General features: G+C 35.2%; 3 protein-coding genes and 1 long non-coding RNA gene across 9 annotated transcripts; 2 read left to right on the top strand and 2 right to left on the bottom strand.

Moving 5' to 3' along the window:
* Window positions 1–238: 238 nt before the first annotated feature.
* On the bottom strand, window positions 239–24,871 carry LOC101739474 (GTPase Era, mitochondrial). 2 transcript variants are annotated; one of them, XM_021351767.2, is made up of 5 exons: window positions 24,756–24,871; window positions 2,441–2,565; window positions 1,579–1,753; window positions 1,013–1,195; window positions 239–681 (listed from the first exon to the last, which is right to left on the bottom strand). In XM_021351767.2, the coding sequence occupies exons 1-5, from the start codon at window positions 24,762–24,764 to the stop codon at window positions 307–309; spliced, it is 867 nt and encodes a 288-aa protein (XP_021207442.1). In that variant the 5' UTR covers window positions 24,765–24,871; the 3' UTR covers window positions 239–306. The 2 variants fall into 2 exon arrangements, with proteins under 2 accessions (XP_021207442.1, XP_004931937.1); XM_004931880.5 differs by lacking the exon at window positions 24,756–24,871 and adding an exon at window positions 3,029–3,744.
* On the top strand, window positions 6,432–8,195 carry LOC110386195 (uncharacterized). Its single transcript, XR_002431420.3, has 3 exons — window positions 6,432–7,111; window positions 7,281–7,507; window positions 7,584–8,195. It is a non-coding gene; the product is annotated as an uncharacterized LOC110386195 (long non-coding RNA).
* Window positions 17,686–22,025, top strand: LOC101739754 (histone-lysine N-methyltransferase 2D). 3 transcript variants are annotated; one of them, XM_062674902.1, is made up of 7 exons: window positions 19,043–19,124; window positions 19,226–19,294; window positions 19,415–19,660; window positions 19,940–20,241; window positions 20,315–20,872; window positions 21,241–21,600; window positions 21,685–22,025. In XM_062674902.1, exons 3-7 carry the CDS (start codon window positions 19,417–19,419, stop codon window positions 21,829–21,831), a joined length of 1,611 nt encoding a protein of 536 aa, XP_062530886.1. In that variant the 5' UTR covers window positions 19,043–19,124; window positions 19,226–19,294; window positions 19,415–19,416; the 3' UTR covers window positions 21,832–22,025. The 3 variants fall into 3 exon arrangements, with proteins under 3 accessions (XP_004931939.2, XP_062530886.1, XP_062530887.1); XM_004931882.4 differs by having other exon boundaries at window positions 17,686–19,294; XM_062674903.1 differs by lacking the exons at window positions 19,043–19,124; window positions 19,226–19,294 and having other exon boundaries at window positions 19,525–19,660; window positions 19,885–20,241.
* Window positions 21,848–24,873, bottom strand: LOC101739612 (mpv17-like protein 2). Of its 3 annotated transcripts, none has more exons than XM_062674905.1 (4): window positions 24,756–24,873; window positions 23,310–23,572; window positions 22,939–23,177; window positions 21,848–22,864 (listed from the first exon to the last, which is right to left on the bottom strand). In XM_062674905.1, the coding sequence occupies exons 2-4, from the start codon at window positions 23,542–23,544 to the stop codon at window positions 22,718–22,720; spliced, it is 621 nt and encodes a 206-aa protein (XP_062530889.1). In that variant the 5' UTR covers window positions 23,545–23,572; window positions 24,756–24,873; the 3' UTR covers window positions 21,848–22,717. The 3 variants fall into 3 exon arrangements, with proteins under 3 accessions (XP_062530889.1, XP_062530890.1, XP_004931938.1); XM_062674906.1 differs by lacking the exon at window positions 24,756–24,873 and adding an exon at window positions 23,859–24,076; XM_004931881.5 differs by lacking the exon at window positions 24,756–24,873 and having other exon boundaries at window positions 23,310–24,201.
* Between the last annotated feature and the right edge of the window lie 1,669 nt (window positions 24,874–26,542).

The raw sequence follows: 26,542 nt of genomic DNA, 5'->3' as shown, positions 1-26,542 counted from the left end.
AGTATAAAGTTTTAGAGAGAATGAAGAGAAGATACCTACTGTTTTTTCGAAACTAGTCTTATAATTTGTCTGGTAATCTTGAACTCTTGAAAGCCGAACGTCACTCTAGAAATTAATTCATTCTGTCCAGTTTGAAGTAAATCGCTTATAACGTCTTTATTCGTGAACAGATTTTAAGTTTATATTTTGTTACGGATATCTATTACCAGTCCATAAAACATAACAACAAATACACAGGTTAACATAAAAGTTTATTTAAGTTCTCAACTATTCTTAAAAGCCATAACAAAATCGGAGCACTGCGAACTAACTAGCTAACAAAAAATTATTTTTCACGTGCAATTGCAAGTCTAAGATCACCGTTTTCCTGAAGACGTCTATCAAATCATTCCGAACAGAAGACTTTATCTGTTGGAGGCGGCCGCCGCCGGCGCCGCTTATTAGTCGCATCAGCCTTTCTGATGGACACTCTACAGATACTGAACATATGATTTTATCTTCGTTATCGATCTCTTCGTAATAATCTAATTTCACTTTCAAATTGTATGGTATTTCTTGATGCAAAAAATCTAAGAATTTCGCTCTCACAGCGTCTTCTATGACTGATTTCGGCGTTTGGTCAGTCCATTCTTCAGTTGAATAATGAAACTTTCCGGGCTTGGCGTTGTTGACAAGGTACTCCTTTAACAAAATATCATATGCATTTATACTTACATATATTGTACATAAACTAAATTTACAACCGACCATCAGTCGTCTGTGATCACGAAAACCAGATTAAATCGTAAAAGTGGTTTTACTTAATTCTATTAATACGGTTTATTTTCGTCTATTAAATTTCGTAATAACATATCAATTTGTTTTAACACTAAATGTAGTAGTAACAGAACGACGCTAGAAATCGACTTCTTAATCATATATGCATATGTACATATATTATACAACCGAGGAATATTGGTAATGATTTACCCTAATATGAATGTATAGTGTCTATAAAACTACTCTTACTCACCCTTATATCTGAAACTCCATCACCATTCAAAGCAGATACCATAAACACATCCGAAAAATGACTGAAGCCTCTCTCCTGTTTATTAGGATTTGTGGGACCAGGAATAGAGTTTCCAGCAATAAATCCATTAGTGAGATTCCTCACTAAAGTCAATAACTGCTTCTTTGACCTTAACTTATCAACCTAAGGGATTAAAAAGTTTGCCAATAAGTTTAAAATAAATGTGTGTAGCTTAAAAACTAAAACACACTATAGCAAACCTAAGTAACAATTCATTAATTATTTTCTTTTATTCTGTTCCCACTGGTAGATATTAGAGCGAAATTTAAAGTTATTGTCATCTGTCCTTGATGCGTGTGTAAATTTTGAAATTAATTGTACGTCTTGACTTTAGTAAAAATAGCATTAAAAAAATCATAACTTTTAATCCCATCTCTCCTTTAGTGTTAGATTTATTTAATTTCAATAATAAAACAAGAGGAAATAGTACAAAAAGCAAAATTAATGTAAATCTTGTAAATTTTGTGATTATGATTAAATTCCCATCATTGAGATCGCTACAATACCTTATTTATGATAAGAAAACTTGGCATATCTTGTACAGAGTTCAGCATTTCAACAACATCCTTGTGTAAAGATTCTCTGATATATTTACATGATGCATCATGGACAACACCAACTACATCTGCACATCTGAGACTTTTGTGACATGATCCTAACATTGAAGGTGGGAGGTTGTATCTGTGAACATAAAGAGTGATGTTAGTGATATTAGGTAATTTTATTGAATTTAACTAAAATTATTCTTTTTTTTCATGCTAAACAATTCACAGTGCTTGAAATTGTGAAAATAAATGCTCATTGAAAAGATTTTTTTTGTTTATGGCCCACTCTAAAATAAACCACATTAATCAAATGCTATAAAAATTTTAAGAGTTTCAATACCAAGATGTGGCTGCCTGAGGGTAATCAAAATACAATTTAAGTTAATTCTAATGAAAAAGAATAAGTATGTGTACTTTCTTTTAAAGAAACAAACCTGAGCTGTTCCATCTACTAATACCACTACAATAAAACAATATTAACTACCTTAATTATTAAACAATTAATTTCCTATATTCATATACAATTATCATTCTGAACATGGGTTAATTTGAGACATGTGGCAATTTAAATTATAAGCTAGATCAAATAGCAACACAATGTGCCAACCAGTTCATCTAGAATATTGTATGGTACTTTTGGTGGTTACCAATTGACATCACCACTTTGAGAGATAAGTCTCAGTTTTATAGTACAATGACTGCCCGATCCTTGAAGTCAAAATGCATTACTACTGCCTTTGATGAAAATAAGCATGCTGGTACCACCCCATGTGGGCTCACAAGACTCTCTTCCACCAGGAGGTGTGCCCTGTCAGCTACTTACTTCTTTTGTTCTCTATCAGTTACAACACCCGGTGTATCCAGAAATACAATCTGTGTGTCATTGCAGTAACACATTGCTCTTACTAATTTGGTAGTTGTATGAACTTTATTTGAAGCAGCACATATCTATAGAAAAAAACAATATTGTGAAGGAGTTTTTTTTTTTCTTTTCAATATGTGTATGAAAAAAAAACATATCTAACAATAACGTAATAGTAATTTTAGTACTTTACACATAGTTAATAAATTAATATGTATCAATAAACATAAATCAGTTCCCATAAATACCAATATACCAAAAAATTACAATGGTACCCAATACAAAAATAACATTGTTATCATTTACATTATAAATAATTAAAAAAATATTTATAACATTTTAAATAAATGTTATTATGCAATTAACAGTTAATCCTCACAAAATATAATTTAATATATAATACAATTGTTTTAAGGATTTTGGTGTTTCAACACAGTATATTATAACATGGCCTGAACTGTAAAGAAAAGTCCATAAAAGAAAGAACATATTATCTAAAAAATAATTAAATCGTTAATTTAATAATAGCCTGTTAATTCAAATTCTCACCTTTCGGTCAATTATTTTGTTTATTAAAGTACTTTTTCCTGAATTTGGGGCTCCAATAATCGCAACATGTACGATTTTACCTATGTTTTTATTTTCAGCATGTTGTGGTTGAAATGAATAATTAACGATACGACGAGGGAGCATATTACGATAACTAAAAACACACATCCCACGAGTAATCGTAGCCATGGTTATTATGTGATATATAGTAATAATTACAAATAACCATTTAGATGTGTATTAATAAAAATTTTATGTGTTTAAAAATCTAGGTGTTATCTTTCCATTTCTTTTTTTTTTGAGGAATTTTATGACCTGGTAACTAAGACCTTTAGGTCATGTCTTATTTTAATTTATATTCTTATTTTTATGAAAAATGATAATATGTAGTGAAATGAAATGAGATGATATGGGATGAAATATAAAATATAATCTCAGTAAAATGGTGGTCATTTACTGAGATTATTATTCAGTTTATTTTTTCAGTGGACTTTTTGGAGGATCCCGAGAAGTTACGTCCAGCGACTTTGTTTCATTTTCCCACATTTGTGCACTTTCACAGATATTAAACAGTTAAAAAACCACCGTTATTACACATTTAAACCTGAAGAAACACTAAACAGACAAAACAAACAAAATTAAACAAATCACATAACTTCACTCCTCGCGTTCCCGCCAAAAAGTCACTGAAGTAGGAAACCTATGGAAATGAAACGTCAACAACAAATTTGTGCCATTGTGACGTCATCTGACCACAAAACATGACGGTTTTAGTGCTGTACAAAAGATTTCAATGTTATCAGGTTTTATCGATAAACGTTCTTGGCTCATTTTATTTTAAATATTGTTGAGTATTATTTATTTGTAGAATTTATACTTTAATGGGAAGTAAGTGGGTATATTGTTATGTGCAAATATGATATGATTTAGATGTATGAAATCTAAGACAAGTTCGTCCTTCGAATTTGCCAAGTAAACGATGTGATGATTTTTAAAAGTTGCTACACTGATTTTATAAAGTTGTCGTTTGTCGCAAAACATAAAGATATGGCGCAGTACAGTGCCATCTGCCCATTTCCAGCATGCTAAATGTTATCGTATTTTAAGTACGTGTTTTTCTTAGACTATTACAATCTATTTTAATTGTTTTGCTGACTCTAAAGTCCGTAACACACTACCGCAGCGCACCTCAAGGGAGGTGCGCCGCACCATTTGAATCACTTTCACTTGAGAGTGATTCAAATTTTAAACTTATAAAGGGACCGCGTGAAATAAAAAACACATACAGAACATTTATTCATTAATTACAAACGACATTCCTTGTGACTTCCTCTCTAAAATCACTTAATTATGAAATATTTAACGAATTTACAATAGTGTTTTACTCACGGCGGAATAAAACTATTTTATTTAAATAGTTCCGAAGAGATTTTGTCGGTAGCCTTTTTCCCGAAATATCTAAACAGAATGTCTAAATATGTTTTGATGACATATTTTAAAGAGGTATTTATGATTAGTGTCATGATCAATAGATGCCGACCGAATAGATTCCGTTTATTCATTATGTAACCATTCATATACCAAAATGAGCTTAACAAAACATAGATTCTTATGACACTAAAGTTTATTCAAAATGACCACCGTGATTTTGAATACAGGCCTTCAATCTGCGCAGCCAGTCGTCTATCGCAGCACGAACGAGGTCCATGTCAATATCGGCGGCTGCCTTAATCAAGGATGTCTTGAGTGACCCCAAATTGGGATGAGGCTTTGAGTACGCCTTTTCCTCCAAGTGTTGCCATATCTTGTAATCTAACAGATTAAAATCTAGACTGGAGGAGGGCCAGTCTTCGTGCCGGATGAAGTCGATTTCACGCGCCGCCAGCCAGTCTTGTGTGCTCTTCGCTCTATGAGCTGGCGCCGAATCTTGTTGGAATACCCAGTGCCTGTTATTGAACATGGTATGAGAAACAGGTTCCACAAGGTTCGTCAGGACTGTATTTTGATACACAACTGCATTCGTTTTTACACCTTTCTCACAAAAATGTACCTCTGTTAAGCCCCAATAAGAAGCTCCCAACCATACCATGAGCGAGGATGGAAAATGACCTCGTTGGACACGCGGAATACGGTTGCTCGCTTCTTCACTACTGTGTGCGTACACCTTATTATTTTGTTTGTTGTAGCTCTCTTCTACGGTAAAAATATTTTCATCCGAAAAAAGAATTTCCCAATATTTTTTTCCCGCGTACCGCTTCAACAAAGCGCGGCATCTCTTCAGTCTCAGGTCCATTAGACAAGCATTCAAACGATGTCCTGTTTTTCTTCGATATGCCCGAAGCCCTAAGTCTTCATTTAACACCCTTTTCACCGTGGTTCTGCTTAACCCCGTCTGAAGGGCCAACAGTTTCTGCTTACGTTTGGGATTTCTTTGAATTCGCGCCTTCACAGCTTTTATCACTGCTGGAGTCCTAACAGAAGGGCGACCACTTCTTGACCTGTCATCTACACTAGAGTCTTCATTGTATCGTTTGATGGTACGATAAACGAATCTTTTGGTTATATTCAAATTTTTCAGTATGTTAAAAATTTTAATTGGCGCGTAACCGCAACGATGCAACGCAATAACTGCAACACGGTCTTCTTTAAGCGTCCACTCCATATTTAAAAATGAATAAAATTCTAAAAGTATACATTTTTATTTTCATGAACAATTCGGAATTCGAATTCAATAAACTTTTTTGTGGCCAGCATTCTAAAAGAAAAGTTTTTACTGTGTGACAATACTTATGACCTGACTAGGTATATATAGATAATAGTTTTGGGCATCGACTTTCTTGAGATCCTATAAAATACGTTTTAATTATTATTTTTGTATGTTTTAAGCATGATAAAATATGAAATTTTATATAAGCAATCATATTAAATCGATATCAAAGTTAATATATAATGTACAACCCAAAACAGACGGCCGAAATGACGTGACAATGATGACATTTGGTGCGCTCAACATGGTGGATTTTCGGCCTCATTAGACATTTACGTATATTTATGTTTCATTTTATGTACGCACTGAAATACTGTTATATTGTTTTCTTGCGAGTTAAAGTGCTGAGTAAGAACGAGATAGATATATGTTTATGTGTGTGCCTTCAAAATGGGTGCTATTTATATAAGCAATTGTACGTATAGTATACATAGATTATACACTTAATATATTAGAGAGATTAATATACAATATGTCGTGTCCCTACTATATAAGTCTATGCAAAAAGTCTCCATTAGAGTCGTATTTTTATTAGACGAAGCCCACTGACAGTTGCTAATGTCACTTTGTAAAATAATGTTGCTATATTTAAAGTAATAGTGATGCGTTCAGTTCTCGTTCAATCAGATGAATGAACAATGAGTGCGAGTAGTTAATCATTTCAAACTATAAAAGAATATTATTTCTAATTTACAATAAAATTGTATAAAAGTGCTCTGATATAAGTTACTAGTAGTATGTAACTACAATCAGTTTTTTGACAGCTTATTCTAAGGCGTGGCGCGGCGACTAGTGCCAACACCGATCACCGCCGCGCGCGTTAGTCGCCATTTTGTTTCTAATTCGGCTTCTAACCTCTGGTCTGATAGCACGAATATTTTTTCTGGGCTCACGCTGTTTAGTTATTGTTTTTATTAAATTTTTCGTTACGTTGTGTTTATGGAAATTGTTGTGTTTATTTGTTGCTATATTGTTCCGTACAAACGATATGGATCCTCAACCAAGCACGTCAAGCCAAATTTGTCTCCAAGAAAGAAGAGAACGCGGATTGCTTTAAGCGTTACCGAAAAAGTTATGATACAAAACGTCTACAAACACGTATTTGAGGAGAAAGCTGCTTCTCTATTACCTATTGAAGCTCCCGAAAAAAAAGAATGTGTTTCGAAAACAGCTGACATTTCGGGAATCGGTGTGACCTCAGTTTACAGTGTATTAAAAGAACACAAAGAAAATGAACAATTTAAGTCTCCCGAGAAACGTGGACCGAAACACAGTTTCAAAGATAAATTAGACGATTTTACTTTTGCCGCTATAAGGTGAAAAGTACATCATTTTTTTATGCAAACGAACCACCCACCATTATAAAGGCATCTTAAACTTTATTCCTTCTACTGCATTATATTCTGTGTCTACCATAATGTTCTTTGTAAAACCAAAGTATTGCGTAGATTTCCTTACTCAAAAACTTTTTTTATTACTTTACAGATTCTTAAGGTTGTCAATGAAGACCCAGACTTGCCCAATTTTTCTCGGAGTACATTAAGAAATGTTATGAAACATTGAAATTTCAATTATATCACAAAATCAAGACAAAGTATTTTAATTGACAGACAGGACACTATTTGATGGCGCCAGCGATACCTTCGAAAAATTAAAGAGTATCGAAAGGAAGGAAGGTATTTATTACCAAGATGAAACCTGGATCAACGAAGGTAGTTACAATTTTCTGTTTTCTTTACATTAAATTGTACTTTCAATAATTAATTAATATTTTTCACTGTCGCGAAGGTCATGCACCGAAGAAGGCATGGATTGATCAGACAGTTTCATCGTCCCGCCAGGCCTTCCTAGATGGCTTGACCACTGGCTTAAAACAGCCTTTAGGAAAGGGCAAACGATTAATTATCAGCCATATAGGCGGGGAAGAAGGATTAGTAGAAGACAGCTTATTAATATTTGGCTAACAAGCAAAAATATTTCATTCGAAGAAACAATGGTTAAAGCTACTCTTATAGAAATTGTACGGCAGCACAAACAAGAAAATTGCGATAAGTATGTTGTGGATGAGATGGCAGCGCAGCATGGGATAATTGTGTTATGTCTGCCCCCATACCACTGTGAGCTCAATCCCATTGAGTTGGTATGGGTGCAAGAATATGTTGCAAGAAATAACAAAACCTTCAAAATGACAGAAGTAAAAAACTTTTTGAAGAAGGACTTCAACATATCACACTTGAAAAATGGAGTATCTGCGTGTCTCATATAATTAAAGAAGAAGACAAAATGTATGGTCTCGACCACAAGATCGACAATATTTCAGTCAGATTTATAATTAATATCACCGAAAGCGATAGTGATAGTTTTTTATCTGATGATGAATAAAAACAAATTATGTAATAAGCGATGTTTTTTTATTTTCATTACCTACCTATAATTGTTATATTTTATACTTCTATAGTTTCAAGTACATGATGTATTGAAAATAGGACAGCCTTACAAGTTTCCTCGCAATGTTTTGTTTAATGTTTAAAACACTCGGTATTCATTATAGGTAGATACTATATGAACATAGTCATCGAAAACTCGTTGGTATGTACAAAGCACGACTACACCGTACCCGATATCGGCAGTTTGGCACACTAACTATTCACTAGACAATGGAGGAAATTTCATTCATTCAGGAGTTTTTTCAATTATTCACTTTGTCACAACACTATTTTTATTTCATCAAAAACTGACAAAAAAGTAAAAATCAATTGACTTCGTCATGGCCTAAAGGTCTAGATAACAGGCCATATACTCAAAAAAAAATTGACTTCGTCTAATACCGGTCACTCACATTCGCAAGAATACGCAAACCCGCAAGTGTAGGACGACATTTGCAAATGATTATGCAAAGTTTTCGCTGCATTGGTGGTTTTCCAAGCTGTGTCGGTTTTTCAACCGACATCAATGCACGCGAACTGCGATTATTCGTGTAGTCTTCCACACATTCGTGTGACCAGTTGCGCCCACGATTGCGAAGGTAACGGACGTTTCGCCATTTTCATAATTCATGACGTATACTGTGTAGCGTAGCTTAATCATGGATTGGAACAACACTAAGGTGATGGAGTTTATTGAACTCCTGCAAAATGAATCGACCATATGGGACCATCAAAAGAAATCCCATAAAAACAGAATGGCTAAGGGCCAAGGGACGTCTGGGAAAGAATTAAAAACTCCCTTTCTCTTCAATGTTCTATTGGTGAATTAAAAAAGAAGAGAAATTCGTGAGACATTCGTAAACAAGTGTGGGAGAAAGCACAAACGGGTTCGCAAATTGAGTACCGAACCCATTTGCACAGCCGCTATGTTTGCGAATGAATATCTGCCAGCCCTTCACATGCGCGCGAACATTCGTACAATGTACAAACATTCGTACAATGTACAAATGTTCGCGCGTTTGTGAGTGGCCGGCATTTCATTCGCAAACTTAGCGGCTGTGCAAATGGGTTCGGTGGGGTTCGAGAATGGGCGTTAATGACGCCTGCGTTCCAATTAAAATCTCTTTTTCTCTCCAATGTTCTATTGACGAATTAGAAACGAAGAGAAATTCGGGAGACATTCGTAAACAAGTGTAGGAGGAAGCGCAAACGGGTTCGCAAATTGAATACCGAACCCATTTGCACAGCCGCTATGTTATATATGAAACACTAAATAGACAAAATAAAACAAATCACACAACTTCACTCCTCGCATTCCCGCCAAAAAGCCCGACTATAGTTTCTTTTTTTTAAGGGGTTTTATGACCTGGTAACTAAGACTTTTAAGTCATGTCTTATTTTAATTTATATTCTTATTTTTATGAAAAATGATGAAATGAATTGAAATTAAGATGATTAATTTGAGACATTAATCAACTGGGATGAAATCAAATCAAATGAAATGAGATGACATGATATGGGATGAAATATAATCTCAGTAAAATGGTGGTCATTTACTGAGACTTTTTCATTGGACTTTTTGTAGGATCCGAGAAGTGACGTCCAGCAGTTTTGTTTCATTTTCCCACATTTGTGCACTTTTACAGATATTAAACACTTAATAAACGACCGTTATAACACATTTAAGCCTGAAGAAACACTAAATAGACAAAATAAAACAAATCACACAACTTCACTCCTCGCAGCCAAAAAGTCCGACTATAGTTTCTTTTTTTTTTAAGGGATTTTATGACCTGGTAACTGAGACCTTTAAGTCATGTCTTATTTTAATCTATATTCATATTTGTATGAAAAATGATAGTATGTAGTGAAATGAAATGAAGATGATTAATTTGAGATCAACTGGGATGAAATTAAATAAAATGAGATGAGATGATATGAAATGTAATATAATCTCAGTAAAATGGTGGTCATTTACTGAGACTTTTTCATTGGACTTTTTGTAGGATCCGAGAAGTGACGTCCAGCAGTTTTGTTTCATTTTCCCACATTTGTGCACTTTTACAGATATTAAACACTTAATAAACGACCGTTATAACACATTTAAGCCTGAAGAAACACTAAATAGACAAAATAAAACAAATCACACAACTTCACTCCTCGCAGCCAAAAAGTCCGACTATAGTTTCTTTTTTTTTTAAGGGATTTTATGACCTGGTAACTGAGACCTTTAAGTCATGTCTTATTTTAATCTATATTCATATTTGTATGAAAAATGATATTATGGAGTGAAATGAAATGAAGATGATTAATTTGAGACATAAATCAACTGGGATGAAATTAAATGAGATGATATGAGATGAAATCTAATCTCAGTAAAATGGTGGTCATTTACTAAGATTTTTTCAGTGGACTTTTTGGAGGATCCCGAGAAGTTACGCCCAGCGGCTTTGTTTCATTTTCCCACATTTGTGCACTCTCACAGATATTAAACGGTTAATAAGCTACCATTATTACACATTTAAACCCGAAGAAACACTAAATAGACAAAATAAAACAAATCAAACAACTTCACTTCTCGCGTTCCCGCCAAAAAGTCCCGACTATAGTTTCTTTTTTTTTTTTTTTTTAAGAGATTTTATGACCTGGTAACTGAGACCTTTAAGTCATGTCTTATTTTAATCTATATTCTTAATTTTATGAAAAATGATGTTATGGAGTGAAATGAAATGAAAATGATTAATTTGAGACATTAATCAACTAGGATGAAATTAAATGAGATGATATGAGATGAAATCTAATCTCAGTAAAATGGTGGTAATTTACTAAGATTTTTCAGTGGACTTTTTGGAGGATCCCGAGAAGTTACGTCCAGCGGCTTTGTTTCATTTTCCCACATTTGTGCACTTTCACAGATATTAAACGGTTAATAAACCACCATTATTACACATTTAAACCCGAAGAAACACTAAATAGACAAAATAAAACAAATCACACAACTTCACTCCTCGCGTTCCCGCCAAAAAGTCCCGACTAGGGATGTAAACCGGTTCAAAGAAAACCGGAGAAAAACCGGTTTTTATACATACCGATAAATACCGGTTTTTATTTAAGAATACCGGTTTTTTACGCTTTACATTCACAGTTCACACCAGTGCTACCAGATCAAATATACAAGCTACAAATATAAAAAAAACCGTGTTTCAGAATCAAATTACCGTGCATTACATTTAAAAACTACAGTGCAATAACCACAATATGGTTGGTAGACTTTTAGCGTACGAAATGAGAACCGTGACCCAAATATCCACATATCTGCACCCAACACAGAAATGGCTTTCGCTATCCAGAGCACATGTTGTCTGCAAAAGAGATGGTGCATCGTGAACTGGGGAATCTTCTTGAAGAATTTTCAACTCTCGCTTTATCATCGGAACAGCCAGAAAAAACCACAAACAATTTTAAGAGAGGGTAGTTGGACATCTGTCAGATCACACGCGTTTCGATTATTTTTAGTGTTTTTCCCGTTTTTTCTGTGTTTTTAAGAATTGTGTTGCCCTATTTTTGTTGGTGGTGGATTAGTTTAAGTCTCATTTAACTGGTAAGTGTATTTTTTATGTCAATGTCGTCCTCGGTGGGCGAAAACGTCCCGCCGGACAGAGGGAGGTCTTCTTTAGATTTAGAGATGGACGATCTTTCTCTAATGCTTAATTCTCCTGTAAAAGCTTCACAAAAACGCCCTGCGGAAGACGTATTAAGCGTCCCAGAAAAAAGATCAGCTCCACATTTACCGGCAGCTGCCTCTATTCAACATACCTACACCCGGCCAGGTTTTGATAACAATTCAGTTCTTAATTACTCTGAAACTGACTCTGGCCCTTTTGTTGTCCATGTATCTCGTTCAGATGGTGACTTTGCCCCAGTTTCGAACCACACCCGTACCCTTAAAATTGCTCAAATTATCTACAATGGTAAGATCTCAGGGATAGATGAAATTAAAAACATGGGTAGAAATAGGGCTGCTATTATTTTTAAAACATATAACGAAGCGAATTCATTTTTAACAAACCCATTACTTTCATCTAACAAATTGTCAGCAATTATTCCACGCTTTCAAGTTACCAGGATGGGTGTCGTGAGACAAATTCCTGTAGAGTGGTCTCTTGAGGACCTAGTCTCATGGATCGAGTGTCGGTCTGTTTCAACCATCGTCATTAAAGCCAGAAGAATGAATAAGAAAAAGAAAATAGATGGAAAAACAGTATGGGAACCGACGGGTACAGTTGTCCTTTCTTTTCTTGAGCAAGTTCTTCCTAAACATGTATATTGTTGCAGCGTTTCCCTCCCTGTAAACATATATACTCTTCCCACTATTCAGTGCTTAAAGTGTTGTCGTTTTGGGCACATTCGTGATCAATGTCGATCGCAAGCCCGCTGTTCGCGATGCGCAGGCCCCCATGAAGGTAATTCTTGTAGTGTTCCAGAAAGTAACGTAACCTGCTTGTTCTGCTCTGGTTGTCATCCCGCCTCTGACCCGAAATGCCCCGAACATGCCCGTCAAAGATCAATTAAGATGGTTATGTCTGAAGAAAATATTAGTTATATTGAGGCAGCTCGTAGATTTCCTTCAGTGCGCACCTCCTATGCCGATGTCGCCAATTCTTCTCTTCCCCAAAAACCTATCTTCCTGAGCCGATCAGCTCCATCTTCGAATACCCTCCCGTCTTCCTCCCCCTCATCTTCTCGTCATACTCCGTCAACTTCATCATACAAAAAAACTGTTTTTATTGAAAAATCGTCTAAACCAATACTTTCCAAGTCTTATGATCGTCATGCTCACAATGATATTATTAGCCCTCCTAACTCTTGTTTACCCAATGGTTGTGCTCTTAGCACTCCCACCCCCTGTGCCCCTGCTACAAATGATAATCTCGCGGAATTAATGTCAATGCTGCTTTTAAATATTTTATCAAAATTCAATGATATACTACCGAACAACGTCTTGATTCAGATTCACGCTTTAATTTCTAGTCTCGTCAACTCTCAACCAAAGCATAATGACGAAGGTCCTACAATGGAACTGTCGTAGTATCAGAAATAAAAAACAAGAAATAATTTATCTATCTAATCAATATAACCCTGTCCTCTTTGCTGTTGCGGAGTCATGGTTGAGACCGGCTACTCTGCTTAGGGTGCCCGGATTCTCGTGTCTCCGCGATGACAGAGACGACGGCTGGGCAGGAACTGCTATTTTGGTCAGAAGAAATATATCTTTTTCTCGCATTACCCTTCCTCCTCATTCCTCAGCAATTAACATTGTGGCAGTTCGCTGCTTTAACATCACAGTGGTCTCAGTGTACATCCCTCACCCTAATAGTAACCTTATTCAAGAATTTTCGACACTCTTAACCTCTCTTCCATGTCCTCTCTTAGTCTTAGGAGATTTTAATATACGCCATACAATGTGGGGTTCTGAGTTATGTGACTCAAATTCCTCATTATTTCTTGATAAACTTGATGAATTAAATTTGTGTCTACTTAATGATGGAACTCCCACCCGTAGAGTATCCCCATCCCAAAGTCCAAGTGCCCCAGACCTGTCCTTGTCCTCTCCCTCTTTAGTTAACTCGATTTCTTGGTCTGTTCTGTCTAACTCCCATGGCAGTGATCATCTTCCAATATTACTAACTCTAGCCGATTCTTCCATCCCATCTTCAATTCCATATGAACCCCTTTTGAAATTCAGACTTAACAAGGCCGACTGGCAAAAGTATTCATCTTTAGTTCAAAATAATCTTGAATCTCTTCCTGATGCAAATGATGAAAATACTCTATTTTTGTACCTAAAATTTTGTTCCATTTTATCCTCCGCTGCCGAACTAACCATTCCCTTAAAGAATTTAGCTTCAAATAAAATTCCCTCACCAGCATGGTGGGATGCTGAATGCTCCCAAATAGTCCAAAAACGCAAGGAGGCTGAGTCTGAATTTTCTAAAATTCTCTCTTTAGAGAATTTCCTAGAATTTCAGAAAATTTCGGCCATCACTAAAAGATTTTTGCGACAAAAGAAATCTCTTGCTTGGCGTAATTTTTGCGAGTCTCTCTCCCCAAGAACTCCTGCCTCCTTGATTTGGAAAAAAATAAAAGCATTTCGTAAATCCCAATCTGATAATAATATTAATTCTAATTCCTTGTCTTGGCTTCCTGATTTCATCTCCAAACTCTGCCCACCCTTTGTGCCTTTTAAACCTTGTCCCTTAATTCCCTCCTCCGCCTCTAATGACCCCATGAATTCCAGCTTCTCATTTGCAGAACTATGCTGTGTTCTTGACAACCTCCGAGATTCAGCCCCAGGTATAGATGGCTTCCCGTACTCTTTTATAAAAAAATTATCGGACTCTTCTAAAAAAATCTTTCTAAATCTTTTAAATCATATATTTCTCTCCAGTTCTATTCCAGCCTCATGGAAAACTCAATTGATAATCCCAATTCTAAAACCAGGCAAGGATCCAGCTCAATCTTGTTCATATAGACCTATTGCTCTCTCGAGTGTGCTAGCTAAAATTATGGAACATTTGATAAAAAATCGTCTAGAATGGATAGTTGAAAACAGGTCTATTCTCCCTAATAGCCAGTTTGGCTTTAGACGAGGTTACGGAACATTGGACAGTCTGAGCCTCCTCACTTCAGATATTCGTGTTGCATTCTCTCAAAATCGTCATGTTATAGCAGTTTTTCTAGATATTTCCTCTGCATACGATAATGTCGACCTTCATTTACTTATACAAAAACTTATTAACCTGAATATGCCTCCTAGAATTGTGAATTTTATCTTCAATTTGTTTTATGACAGATCTATTATAGTCCGCATCTTAGGTGAAAATTCTTCTCATCGGACCTGGAAAGGTCTGCCTCAGGGTTCTGTTCTCAGTCCTCTGCTTTATAATATTTACACTGCTATTTTAGATACTACTGTGAACCGTTTTTGCCGTATCCTCCAATATGCTGATGATATTGCCCTCTATACCATATCTAATTCTTTCTCACAAGCTTGTAATTGTCTAAATTCTGCTTTGTTTAATCTGAATTCTTGGTTGAATGATCACTGCTTATCCCTGTCCATCCCTAAATGTTCTGCGGTTGCTTTCTCCCGTAAGAGAGTTATCCCTGAAATAAATATTGAAATTTGTAACCAATCTATTCCAGTCTTGAGTAAAGTTAAGTTTTTGGGCATTCTCTTGGATTCTAAACTCTCCGGTGTTCACCATTTAAACTATATCTGCAATAAAGTTGAGAAGAGCATCAATGTTCTACGCGCACTCTCCGGTGTTAAGTGGGGTTCACATCCTTACAGCCAGAAGCTTCTTTATAATGCTTTAATTAGAAGTCACTTTGACTATGGTTGCTTTGTTTTGGAGCCTTGTAATAAAAAGGCACTTACAAAACTAAATCGTATTCAATCAAAATGCCTCAGAATCATCTCTGGCGCCATGAAATCTTCCCCTATAAATGCCCTACAAGTTGAATGTTTTGAACCTCCTTTAGCCTTGCGTAGACAGTTTCTTGCTGATAGATTTTTCTACAAAGTAATTTCTCTCTCAAACCACCCCCTTTTAGCTCTACTTTCCCAACTAGCTCAACTGACCGAAACCTCTAGATACTGGCATCATAAATCTGTACCTCCTCTTGTCAACTCGTATAAGAAACTGCAAAATTTAGCTTCTCCAATTTCTCAATATGATAAATTCCCCCTCTTTCTTTTCTCTTTTGACTGTCTTTTATTTCGTCCCACTACCTTCTTGAATATTGGGATCCATAAAGACACCCCAGGAGCAAATTTACAATTTCAGAACATAGTACAACTACAATGGCCTAATCATTATCTCCTATTCACTGATGCATCTAAACTATCCCAAAATAGCCCTGTAGGTGCTGCGGTATGGATCCCCAAGTTTAAACTCTCCTTAAAATACAAACTCCCTCAGACTTCCTCTGTGTACTCTGGTGAAGCTGTTGCTCTTTTAGAAGCAGCTCTTTTTATTAAAACCCGCGGTCTAAGTAAATCGGTAATTTTTTCGGATTCCTTAAGCTGTCTTCAAGACATAACTAAATTTCCATCGCATTCAAAAGTCAATTTTGAAATTATATTAAAAATTAAAGAAACTCTGTTTCAATGTCACTGCTCCGAACTTGATGTCACTCTCGTCTGGATCCCAAGTCATAGCGGAATTTGTGGGAATGAGCTTGCTGACTCCTGTGCCAAGGAGGCTGTTGTTATGGGCTGTAACAAGTATAACAAAATTTTTCCTCGAGATTTACATTCTCTGGCAAAATCTGATATGCTTCAATCTTGGAATGAAAGCTGGCAGATTTCTCGTCAGTCAGTAGGTAAGCATTATGGTAACTTGCAACCGACCCTGCCCTCTAAGCCTTGGTTTTCCTCCCACTGCCGTCTTCCTAAAAAAATTGTCTCAGCTATAATCCGTCTTAGACTTGGCCATGTTTGCTCCCCTGTTTTTCTTGCCAAAATTAGAGTCCGTGACCATTCTCTTTGTGAGTGTGGATTAGATGAGGGTACCCTGGATCACATTTTCTTCGACTGCCCCAATATCGTATCCCCTCTTTATGATATCCTTCCCAATGACATTCCCCGACCTATTAATATTAATTGTTTATTAACTTTAGTCTATTCTAAACATGTAAATGTTCTGTGTAAATTTTTATCTACTAATAATATTTATCTCTAAAGTAGTTAGTCTAACATATATTTGTTTGTGCTGTTCTTAAAACCACAGATTCGCGTATGGAAAAACCGACCAAATTTATTTGTATTTAGATTTAGTAACTTTTTCCCTCTCTAAGCACCTGTCATTTTTGTAAATACTTTGACATTGGCAAAATCAATGCCAAAGGCGTTGGAGCCAAATTATCTAAAAGAAGAAGAAGAAACAATTTTAAAAAGTCTGGTATTCTGGATTTTTTGCATTCGCGAAAACGGGATATTCCGAACGCCACGGCGGCCGCAGTGAATATAGTGCGAATGTATATTGAGACTGAAGCCGCCACAGTAAACCACACCGAAATTGCTAACATCCAGAAGGAGCAGGCTTCTGAATGACGCAGTGGACCAACTGTGCCTCTTGCATCAAAATTTTGATTTAATACAATAGTATTAAATCAAAAATAAAAAGCTTTTTATTATTGGATAATATATATGATCATTAAAAGCCTATATAAAATATGCTCACCCAATTAATTGTATGAAGAAAATTCTTCGTTTGTACGTAAATTTGTTTTATTTAGTGATTATTTAGCCTTTATGGAAAAAACCTAAAAAAACCGGTTTTTTGAGAAAAAAACCGGTAATAAACCGGAGCAAGAAATTGTAATCGGTTCACATCGCTAGTCCCGACTATAGTTTCCATACTGTCATACCATCGATTATACACTTAATATTTGATTTGAGCATAGACCTATATAGTAGGGACACGACATATTGTTCTATACGTACAATTGCTTATATAAATAGCACCCATTTTGAAGGCACATACATAAACATATATCTATCTCGTTCTTACTCAGCACTTTAACTCGCAGGAAAACAATATAACAGTATTTCAGTGCGTACATAAAATGAAACATGAATATACGTAAATATCTCCGTCTCCGTCTAATGAGGCCGAAAATCCGCCATGTTTAGCGCGCCAAATGTCATTGTCACGTCAGTTCGGCCGTCTGTTTTGGGTTGTACATTATTTATTGACTATGATATCGATTTAATATGATTGATTATATAAAATTTCATAATTTATCATGCTTAAAACATACAAAAATAATAATTAAAACGTATTTTATAGGATCTCAAGAAAGTCGATGTCCTAAAACTATTATCTATATGTATTTAAATTCATTATGGAGCCCTCATCCGAAAAATCCATTTTTCGGTCGAAATCTATTGATCATGACACTAATCATAAATACCACTTTAAAATATGTCATCAAAACATATTTAGACATTCTGTTTAGATATTTCGGGAAAAAGGCTACCGACAAAATCTCTTCGGAACTATTTAAATAAAATAGTTTTATTCCGCAGTGAGTAAAACACTATTGTAAATTTGTTAAATATTTAATAATTAAGTGATTTTAGAGAGGAAGTCACAAGGAATGACGTTTGTAATTAATGAATAAATGTTCTGTAGGTGTTTTTTTTTTCACGCGGTCCCTTGATAAGTTTAAAATTTGAATCACTCTCAAGCGAAAGTGATTCAAATGGTGCGGCGCACCTTCCTTGGGGTGCGCTGCGGTAGTATGTTACGGACTTTAGAGTCAGCAAAACAATTAAAATAGATTGTAATAGTCTAAGAAAAACACGTACTCAAAATACGATAACATTTAGCATGCTAGAAATGGGCTGATGGCTTTGAACTACGCCATATCTTTATGTTTTGCGACAAACGACAACTTTATAAAATCAGTGTAGCAACTTTTAAAAATCATCATATCGTTTACTTGGCAAATTCGAAGGACGAACTTGTCTTAGATTTCACCCATCTAAATCATATCATATTTGCACATAACAATATACCTACTTACTTCCCATTAAAGTATAAATTCTACAAATAAATAATACTCAACAATATTTAAAATAAAATGAGCCAAGAACGTTTATCGATAAAACCTGATAACATTGAAATCTTTTGTACAGCACTAAAGCCGCCATGTTTTGTGGCCAGATGACGTCACAGTGGCACGAAATTTTGGTTGACGTTTCATTTCCATAGGTTTCCTACTTCATTGGATTTGAGAAGTTGCATCAAAGTTTCTAACGAGATTACAATATTTACAATTAAATAAGTACAAATAATATCCAAAGAATATTAATGTATGCAAACGCCATTTAAGCTGAAATTATTAATAGTACAATCGCAATTACAATTATAATGAATGCATTGGAATGCAACAGTATTTAAATAACGATTGTAGGTAAAAATCGCAACTTTACGTGTCAATAAAATTCAATACGCAGCTTGGATATACGGTTCGATTCGCCGCCGGTATGATTTTTCTCAGGTAAATAGCAATTGAAATTCTAGAATTATTATTACAATTGTGTACTTTCATTATGACCAAGCTGATAATGCAAAATAATCGCAGTATATTCATATTATATTTACCAATTTTCTATTACAGAAATGTCAGAAATAAAGTATAAAAATCAAATATTGGCAGCTATTGATCACTTGCGCGCCAGAAAGTCACGTCCAGATGCGAACAGAATTTGTAAATTTATGTTGAAGTGCTATAAAGTACAACCAAAGGACACAAAAGCAGATCTAAAGCGCTGCCTTAAAGAGAAAAGTATATATAAAGTAGATTATAAAGATAATGTGAGCTACAGGAACGCTGCTAAGTGGAGAAAGAAATCAAAAAACAACAGTAAGTGTTTAATATCTGTTTTTATTTCTTGTTAGTAGATGAGATCAGCATCCATCTCATAATAACTATTATTTTCTGGTGACACTACAATAGTGCTAAAATTATTTTTAAGTCATTCTTAGATATTTCAAGAATTCAAGACATCGACAGTGGGCCCAAGCTGTGAGTTCTCTTAAACATAATATATTGTAAAATTAAACTTTTTTTTTTCATGTCTTTCTTAGACCGGAGGATGTTTATTTATTAAGTACAACCTATACTTCTTCTTTTATTTATTAGCCATGTCTGCTGCAATTGCAACAAGTGAACGCCGAATTATAACATCGGCTATAGCAACACTTATCTACCAAGATCAAAGTTATTTAGAAAATGGAATTGCCTTTGATGACCTTATAAAAGCTGCTTCTGATCAGGAATCAAAGTACTCCAAAAAACAATTGGAGAATATTGTAAACAAAGAATTAAGCTCTGGTAGTTTAGTGAAATTACCAAATGGTAATTTAGCTTTGGGACCAGCAGACCATGATGTAGATAGCTCTGATAGTTTTAGATTTGAGAGTAATGCAGATTCCAATACGAAAGTAAGTAAATTTTTATTAGAGACTATTGTTGTATTCATGATATTTAATAAAGCTATTTCTAAAATTATTTTAGATGACGTCCTCAGCTAATTCTTCATGCAGATCATCTCCACAAAGAACTAGAGGACGGCCTAAAAAACGTGGTGGAGGTGTTTCTGGTGGGCATAGTAATAATACAACTCGCAGCACTGCAGTACGTGTAGGAGAACGACGAAAAATGGCAAAAAAAGTATTTGATCCATCAGATAACAATGTGCCGAGCAAAAGAAAAAGGGGTCGTCCTGTGGGGTCCTTGAACAAGAGCACAATAAAAAAAAGATTGATGGTGGCTGGACATATTAAGGATGATGCACCATTATCAGAAAGCCAATTTTCTTTGGATGGAAGTGGTGATGAAATAGACCAGGAAGATTCTTTGCCGCATGAAGAATCAGGTGGAGTTTGCTCAGTTTGCCTTGTACAAAAACCACGAGGATCAAATGATAGACTTGTTGAATGCCGTGATTGCAGCAACAAAGCTCATATAAGCTGTTTGCAATCAGGTTCCAATATTTTAAAACCAAGGCCTGACAACACATGGCAATGTCCTCATTGTAAAACATGTGTAATATGCTGTGAAACTAATGATGCTGTAAGTTAAACTAATATTTGACTTGGGTTTTAATTTTCACAATAAGAGAACCTCACCTGTTAGATAAGATAACCGTTTTGCTACAAGCGTCGCCTATAGACGATATCTACATAATGTGAGAAAATTGTAATAAGGGATTGTGTCAACACTTGCTTCAAAATGTGACTGTTTATTGAGAATTTTAATGGTTATTGGTAAATGGTTTATTTTTATTGATAATAATTGTAAAATCTCGAAATATGTTATTGTGTACGGAGTACACTGCTGTAGCGAAAGGCTTAATAAAGAAGATAGTTGGCTCTTAACACCTGGGTTACAGTAATATCTAATGAATTAAAAATATCATACCAAATTTTTATTTGTTTTAGGGTGTTCTCACTGTCTGCAGTGTTTGCTCTGATGCTTATCATGCACTTTGCCATGCACCTCAGATACCAGATAGATTGAAAGCTTGGGATCAATGGGAATGCAATAATTGCCTTGAATCTCGACCAACTGTGATAGGGTCACCCGCCATAATACCCAGAAGCTTTGACTACAGTGGACAAAATTCACCAAATGTTGATCCTTTCTTGAAGCCACATGAACTAGATAGAGCACCATCCAAATTATCTATGGATACACCAATAGATCCAAGCATACCTGACATAACACATTGGAATACTGATGATGTTTTTGAGTACTTTTCAAAGCATCATCCTGAAGCTGCCCCTATTCTCAGAGATCAGGTTAGTATCCCATTCCTTATTCCTTTATTTGAAATAATTGTTACAAACTAATTTTTAATTTTTTGAAATGAATTGCATTCTCAGGAATTTGATGGCCAAGCTTTAAGTATGGCATGTCGTGCTGACATTGTAAGGGGTCTGGGGTTACCTCTTGGACCTGCCCTGGCATTATATCGTATTGTGGTGAAACTACAAACAAGGAAGGATGATTGGACAATGTGTTGGGGCTAAAATTAAAATAGAGAAGTACCTAGAAAGTTCATAAATAAGATTTATTATAAATTTATAATATAAATATGAAATCGATACACAAACTTTACCTTTATTTTCATTCTATATTATGTAGCATGTGCACATTACGAAGCTAGTGGTAAGGTAAATAGTGTTGATTTTTATTAACAACCAATAAAAATTATAACATAAAATTATTTGGTTTCATTTAGAACCAATAATTTATATATTAATATATCGCACAACATACGGTGCATGAAACGTTGGAAAATTCAACATCTTATTATATAATTTTTATATAGTTCTGTTAGGCTATAGAAATAAAATGAACTACAAACTTCATCAGTAAAAGCAGACCTCTCTCATCTCACTAATAATTAAAAAAATGTATTTTCTCATACTCAATTCAGTGTTAACAAAAATTGCTTAAGTGACTTTATAGCACCATATGTGCGATATACTAACACTTTTCACAATGACACTAGGAAATTGTACATGTTAGTGTAGAAAAATTTTTAACCACTTGCAATAAATTGCATAAATACATTTTTGTGAAGCACAAAATCAATACAAACAACAAAATATAATTCATAAAGTCAGATGGCTGCACCAATGTGACTACATATTCCTGCTGAGCTAATAATTGATTGCAAATCAAATTTGCATAATTTTCAATTAAATAGATGTACCTTATGCTGTGATAGCTATTTACAGAAGCTTCATATCTTACATCAGTCCTTTTAAGGATTAATATTCAGTTTTTGTTTCTATTAAAAACTACAAATATAGATTACTCTCTATTATAATTAAAAATGAAACAACATATAAATATTACAATGAAAAATCACATAATTACCCGTTTACCATAATACTAAGAAAGTTTTTCTCATTCCAAATGTTGATCATAATGTTTCATGTATGACATAAATACATTAAATACCATTGTTGCAAGATTTACATACACAACTCGGTATTGTGTTGGTAAGTAATAAAAGTTAATATATTGAACTGGAGGCCAGAAGAGGCAGTCAGCCTGTAAGCAAAGAATTTTTATGTGAAGTAAAAATTATTTAATTTAAAATCTTTACAGATTTATTGCATACATACCAAATACACATATTTAAATTTCTTTGTTATTTCTTCATTGCATTTCTCCAGTGACTTCTTTTCTAATGTCCCCATTATGTAGAAAAAACAAACAATTGTCAATGGTGACACTATAGTTTCATCGTAGAGTATTTTTTTAAATATTGTCTTTACATCATTCTTCGGTAAAACTTTGTCTAAATAGATGTAGTAATAATGATGCATGGGTCCTAATACTGTACCCACAATGAACATCCGAACTAAAATATGAAAGAAAACTTGAATTGATTTTAGAATATATTATGTCTAAGCTATTTTGGAAAGCCATTTTTTTTTAAATTTAAATTGGAAGAAATTTTATTGTAGGGCAAAATATTTCTAATAACACTTACCGGCTCTTGCCCAATCATATCTTTCTTTTAATAGTTTTGATTGAAATTCAAATTCTTGTTGAAACAAGTCTCCTATTGCCATAAAACCACCAGAGGTAATACTGTTAGTGAGAAGTAGGTTTTTTTTGAACAAAAAATGTAAGCCCCTGTTAAATAATGACTTTGAGCGTGTTTGTTCACGTCGATAAAGAGGAATTGCAACGTTTTTTATTTTCTTTAAATTCAGCGCGAACATGTTTGGTTTCAGAGTGATCTTTCAGATTCTAAAAGTTATTTTAGTAATTTACTTTAAAACTATGTAACATAAACTCAAAGATAAGACGAACATAAATTTTATGAGTAAGTAATAAACTGTGAAGGCACGGGTTGAAAATTTTTAAACATTATGTAAATTTGTCAAGACTGCCGTATTTAGCGCCAATTCAATATTAAAATATTTTTCTTTCTTAATAACAAGCATTCTAATGTTTTTGCAGACTTGCAATTATTTTGATGAGTACATATTTTCATATCTCATTTATAGTTCTTCCACATAATCAAGAGCTTTACGTTTTTCCGTCAACTCCATTTTTCCCTCACTCCTAGTTTTACTCTTTTCTTCTTCTAAGTTCTGATTTGAACATTTTGAACCACAGATTCAGTGTGACCATATGTGGCAGGATCCTGCCATTTTGGCAGGATTGGACTCTTATTTTAGCTTCTGGCATGATAGACAAACGTAGTAGTAGTACTGGGCTATAGAAAATAACTTTCCTTGTGGCAACTCAATAAAATGTAAAAAATGACAGCTCTGAAGATACTTCGTGAGCATGTAGGGGATTTCCCTATACTTCTCGTACTATATTCGTATCATATTCAATTAACAACTTTAAAACTTTGCTTAGAAAGTTGATAATCCTGAAACGAGTATTCATAAACACGAGTTTACGGCTTATATTTCAATTTAATCAGTAATAGAGACATACTTAAAGATAGATTCGATTTAGATTATAATTTCTTAATTTTAAGATCCTTTACTTTTATCGTGGATCTCGAAAGCTAAAGATGATCCAGAAGTAGCCTTTTGTAATTCCTGTAACTTCAAATTAGTAACCCGTCTGTTCGCTATAAAAGACCACCCTACCTTGCGGTAGGCAGCGGCTTGGCTCTGCCCCTGGCATTGCTGAAGTCCATGGGTGACGGTAACCACTCACCATCAGGTGGGCCATGTGCTCATCTGCCTACAAAGGCAATAAAAAAAAAACCATGCCGCTACTAGTAAACAAAAAAAATATGAGAGGATTCACTGGGTAGTCTTCGGTAAGTTTAATAAACAGAATGTAATGTTTATTTTTTACAACGTACAAGTCGTATCACAATATGCACAGTGCTAATGTTTATTAATTTATTTAGTCTTACATCCAAAACAATGTCGTTGCATTTTAAAGTAAATTTATATATACTTACAGTTCTCATCTCTTCAACACGCTGTGTATAAATGCTTTAGTTCAATATCAAATATTATAAATCAATTCCCTAATCTTGCTGGTAAAAAAAATTCTAAGTGCTATCGGCTCTAAGTGTTGACAGCTTTTGGGGTGCTATCGGAAAAATGCGGAATTCCAGTGGGCACTTAAAATACGTAAATATTGCAAATTTCGCAAAAGGACTGCTATGTTTACCAATGTCTAACGCTGCATGCCAAAGAATATTCTCTCAAATAAATTTAATTAAAACGAAAACGCGCCATAGATTTATAAACACACATGTAGCGTCTATCTTGCATGTTAAACAAGATATTGGTGAGCATGGCGATTGCTTTGCATTTAAACCAACCAAAGATATGTTAAGCAGACTGACTGTGTGTTTTTACTTTTATTATTTTAATTTAATCGTGACCACACATACATGGCAAGTCTTTCAATAATATACATATTATATTATTGTTTCTTCACTTTCAAAGTCTACGTACAGCTCAGCTGAACTGTAGGCTATCAACCGACGCCGTGAAACGGAGTTCTTGTGACAAGTCGTAAGGCAAAATTTGACTACACAGCTTACATTTCTCACATTAGCACATAATTAATACTCAAAAACCATCAATATACATCAAATATAGTTCATTTAATTTTAAATCGTCATTTCATTTTAATTTGAAGTCGTCGTGGCCTAACGGATAAGACGTCCGGTGCATTCGTGTTGAGCGATGCACCGGTGTTCGAATCTCAGGCGGGTACCAATTTTTCTAATGAAACACGTACTCAACAAATGTTCACGATTGACTTCCACGGTGAAGGAATAACATCGTGTAATAAAAATCAAACCCGCAAAATTATAATTTGCGTAATCACTGGTGGTAGGACCTCTTGGGAGTCCGCACGGGTAGGTACCACCACCCCACCTATTTCCGCCGTGAAGCAGTAATGGGTTTCGGTTCGAAGGGTGGGGCAGCCGTTGTAACTATACCTGAGACCTTAAAACTTATATCTCGAGGTGGGTGGCGCGTTTACGTTGTAGATGTCTATGGGCTCTAGTAACCACTTAACACCAGGTGGGCTGTGAGCTAGTCCACCCATCTAAGCAATAAATAAAATAAAAAAGTTAAAATATCAATTCACAGAGGGCGCTACCTCATACTATAAAAGGTGATTTACAATTATTTACTAATGACAAAGTTTTACTAATAATATACTTAGACATTTAGGATAATTGTATTTTAATTATTATTATTTATTTTTTTCCTTTTTTTTCCTACCTAAGCTGGTAGCCTAGAGAGGCTATTCCAGCGGAACCTTAACTAGTGGGTGAGCTCACGGGGCTCACACCTGACGACGATGCTAACACGAACCCTAGCAAGAGTCGCGCTTCGCAGAATCTACCACCGGATCGGAAACGCGACCCACTGAGAAGATCCGGCGAGAAACTCAGTGGGCTGTGTCTGAGAGTTAATTTACTCGTCGAGCCCTTCGTCGCAAGCGACGGGTTCGACGAGAACGGTGACCGGTGCTTGAAGTACCTAGAAGCACCGTTAGTGGATCGGGAGGATCCGAGATGACGTGTTTTGGGCGACGTCGATTGCTTTCCATTCTGTCCGCAGGATCGGGAATGTGGTTACCGGCGGCCACGATGAGAGGGTTCTCGTGTCGTGCCGCTTTATCGAAGTGGCGCATCGACGCCGACTGTAAATACTTACTGACGGACTCTAAGTCCAGGTCGTCATGGAGGTCGACGTTCCTGACGAACCACGGGGCTCC

Source organism: Bombyx mori, chromosome 22 (assembly GCF_030269925.1).
Source record: "Bombyx mori chromosome 22, ASM3026992v2".
NCBI classification, from domain to species: Eukaryota; Metazoa; Arthropoda; class Insecta; order Lepidoptera; family Bombycidae; genus Bombyx; species Bombyx mori.
The sequence above is the reverse complement of the archived record's forward strand: the minus strand, read 5'-3'. Positions and strand labels throughout refer to the sequence as shown.

Coding starts and splice junctions, on each gene's coding strand:
- LOC101739474 (XM_004931880.5), bottom strand. CDS start 3,217: ATGGCTACGATTACTCGTGGGATGTGTGTTTTTAGTTATCGTAATATG. Junction 1,196..1,578: donor GTTTTCTTATCATAAATAAG/GTATTGTAGCGA, acceptor TTAATCCCTTAG/GTTGATAAGTTAAGGTCAAA. Junction 682..1,012: donor ATGGAGTTTCAGATATAAGG/GTGAGTAAGAGT, acceptor ATTTTGTTAAAG/GAGTACCTTGTCAACAACGC.
- LOC101739754 (XM_004931882.4), top strand. CDS start 19,417: ATGTCAGAAATAAAGTATAAAAATCAAATATTGGCAGCTATTGATCAC. Junction 19,661..19,939: donor AAAGAAATCAAAAAACAACA/GTAAGTGTTTAA, acceptor TTTATTTATTAG/CCATGTCTGCTGCAATTGCA. Junction 20,873..21,240: donor GCTGTGAAACTAATGATGCT/GTAAGTTAAACT, acceptor TATTTGTTTTAG/GGTGTTCTCACTGTCTGCAG.
- LOC101739612 (XM_062674905.1), bottom strand. CDS start 23,544: ATGTTCGCGCTGAATTTAAAGAAAATAAAAAACGTTGCAATTCCTCTT. Junction 23,178..23,309: donor ATATGATTGGGCAAGAGCCG/GTAAGTGTTATT, acceptor TTCATATTTTAG/TTCGGATGTTCATTGTGGGT. Junction 22,865..22,938: donor AATTTAAATATGTGTATTTG/GTATGTATGCAA, acceptor CTTTGCTTACAG/GCTGACTGCCTCTTCTGGCC.